The 1,738-nt window shown below is 44.0% G+C and overlaps 1 protein-coding gene across 1 annotated transcript in view; it reads right to left on the minus strand.

Annotated features, from left to right (window-relative positions):
* Window positions 1-67: 67 nt before the first annotated feature.
* LOC122348751 (SH2B adapter protein 3-like) overlaps window positions 68-1,738 on the minus strand; it is a 6,812-nt gene continuing 5,141 nt past the window's right edge. Inside the window, exon 6 of the mRNA XM_043244591.1 lies at window positions 68-1,353. Within this exon, the coding sequence (XP_043100526.1) occupies window positions 1,013-1,353 (341 nt within the window). The 3' untranslated portion in view covers window positions 68-1,012. The remainder of the gene's footprint in view (window positions 1,354-1,738) is intronic.

The following is a 1,738-nucleotide window of genomic DNA, read 5'->3' on the forward strand; positions in this document are numbered from 1 at the left end:
TAACTTTTTTTCGACTGATTACATTGTAATGTTTCTTAACTGCTGAAGCTTAGCCTTCCACTTCCACTTCTAACCATATGCGTATGCAGTCGTAGGAGTACTAATAATAAAACATAATTATAAAATGATCACATGCAAAATCAATTTTGTAATTGTAAATTCTGATGATTTTTCCAATCTATCACGCTTTCGCCTCCTGGTCTGGCGAACTAATTTGTCTTATTTTTTCCCTTAACAATACGCATATGCAGTTGTAGGGATATGAACATATGCAAAATTAATGCTAAAGTTAATCGCATGCTAAATTAATTTTATAAAGGATTGCTGTGGAAAATAAAGATTACTTCGAATGATTTTGACACGATTTTAATAATCGCTAAATTCTAGCCTCCTGGTCTGATGAGCTAACTTGAATCATTTTGTCATTTCTACTATAAGCATATGCAGTTGTAGTTGTAGATCAAACTAAATCGCATGCAAAATCTATTTTGTAATGCATTTCTGTCGAATATAACGATTTTTTTTGTCTGATCGACAAACAAATGTTATCGTCGTTTTAGTAATCGTCGATTACTACAGTCTAGCCTCTAGCATACAGCTGAATGAATGTATCCAGTGTAGACGGCCTCGAGCTGTTGCGATGTCCGCTTCCAGTGTAGACACGAAAGTGTTTGAATGTGAATGGACCCTTGGTTTGTGTTCGGCTTGCTGACCAGCCGTCTCGCAACGTTCCCATCCAACAACTCCTCCGAGCTATTTTACGATACACACTGATTTGATAGCGAAACATCCGTATAATACATTCACAAGGTAGACAGCTGCCAGGGCTGGGTGTCCGGTGTACGGCGGTATTGTTAGCGCACAGGTGCCTCTGCCCCGAGTCTCGTGCGCAATCTTGCACGACTCCAACTCCTTTCTTCCGTTTGGTTGCCAGACGCTCTCCATCCGACCGGGAATTCCGGAGCACTTTTCATCCGCGGCTTGTTCTCTTCTTTTTCCTCCTCTGTCTCTGTCAGAAGAACATGTACTGGTTGTCGATGGCTCTCTTGCGCCCCCTGTCGGGCGGCTCCAGTTCGTAGTCAGAGTCCCGGTTGGCCAGTAGGGGCGGCAGCGGGTTGGGGTGGCGGAGCAGGTTTCTGCGGCCCACCGACTCGCTCCGGCGCAGGGGGACGGGAACGGGGCGGTCTGGAAACGAAGCGCCCGTGCGATGCGGGAGCACGGATAATCCGGACGACTGGGCCGTGAAGGGGCTGGAGTGAGGACACGAATCCGGACTGCAGTGAGCCAGACTCGGCTCTGAGCTCCAGCGAGAGAAGGGCACCAATACCGGAGAGCCGACGGCCGAACTCTGACCTGGAGAGATGCGACAGAGAAAACACTTCATTAACACAACAGAGAGAGGACTTTTAATCAAGTGCTTTTATAATTCCTAAGTCTCTCAGCTGTGACGAGAAATGAAATGATTTAGGAAGGTTTCAAATACACAAAAGATGCTGCAAATCCAAAGAATCTGTCGGACCTGATGGATTGTTCTGAATAACAGTTGTGGATTGTTCAGGCGACAACATGCATCAAGGATGAAGTGTATTACAACTTTTGAATGGGGTTATTTTTATGAATTTAACAATTATTTCTCTTATTCTGAATAAAAAAATAAGTGCATGAATACTAAAATACTAAAATGTGCAATACATACATGCATACACACACACACACACACACACACACATTATATATA

Source organism: Puntigrus tetrazona, chromosome 7, assembly GCF_018831695.1.
Source record: "Puntigrus tetrazona isolate hp1 chromosome 7, ASM1883169v1, whole genome shotgun sequence".
Taxonomy (NCBI): domain Eukaryota; kingdom Metazoa; phylum Chordata; class Actinopteri; order Cypriniformes; family Cyprinidae; genus Puntigrus; species Puntigrus tetrazona.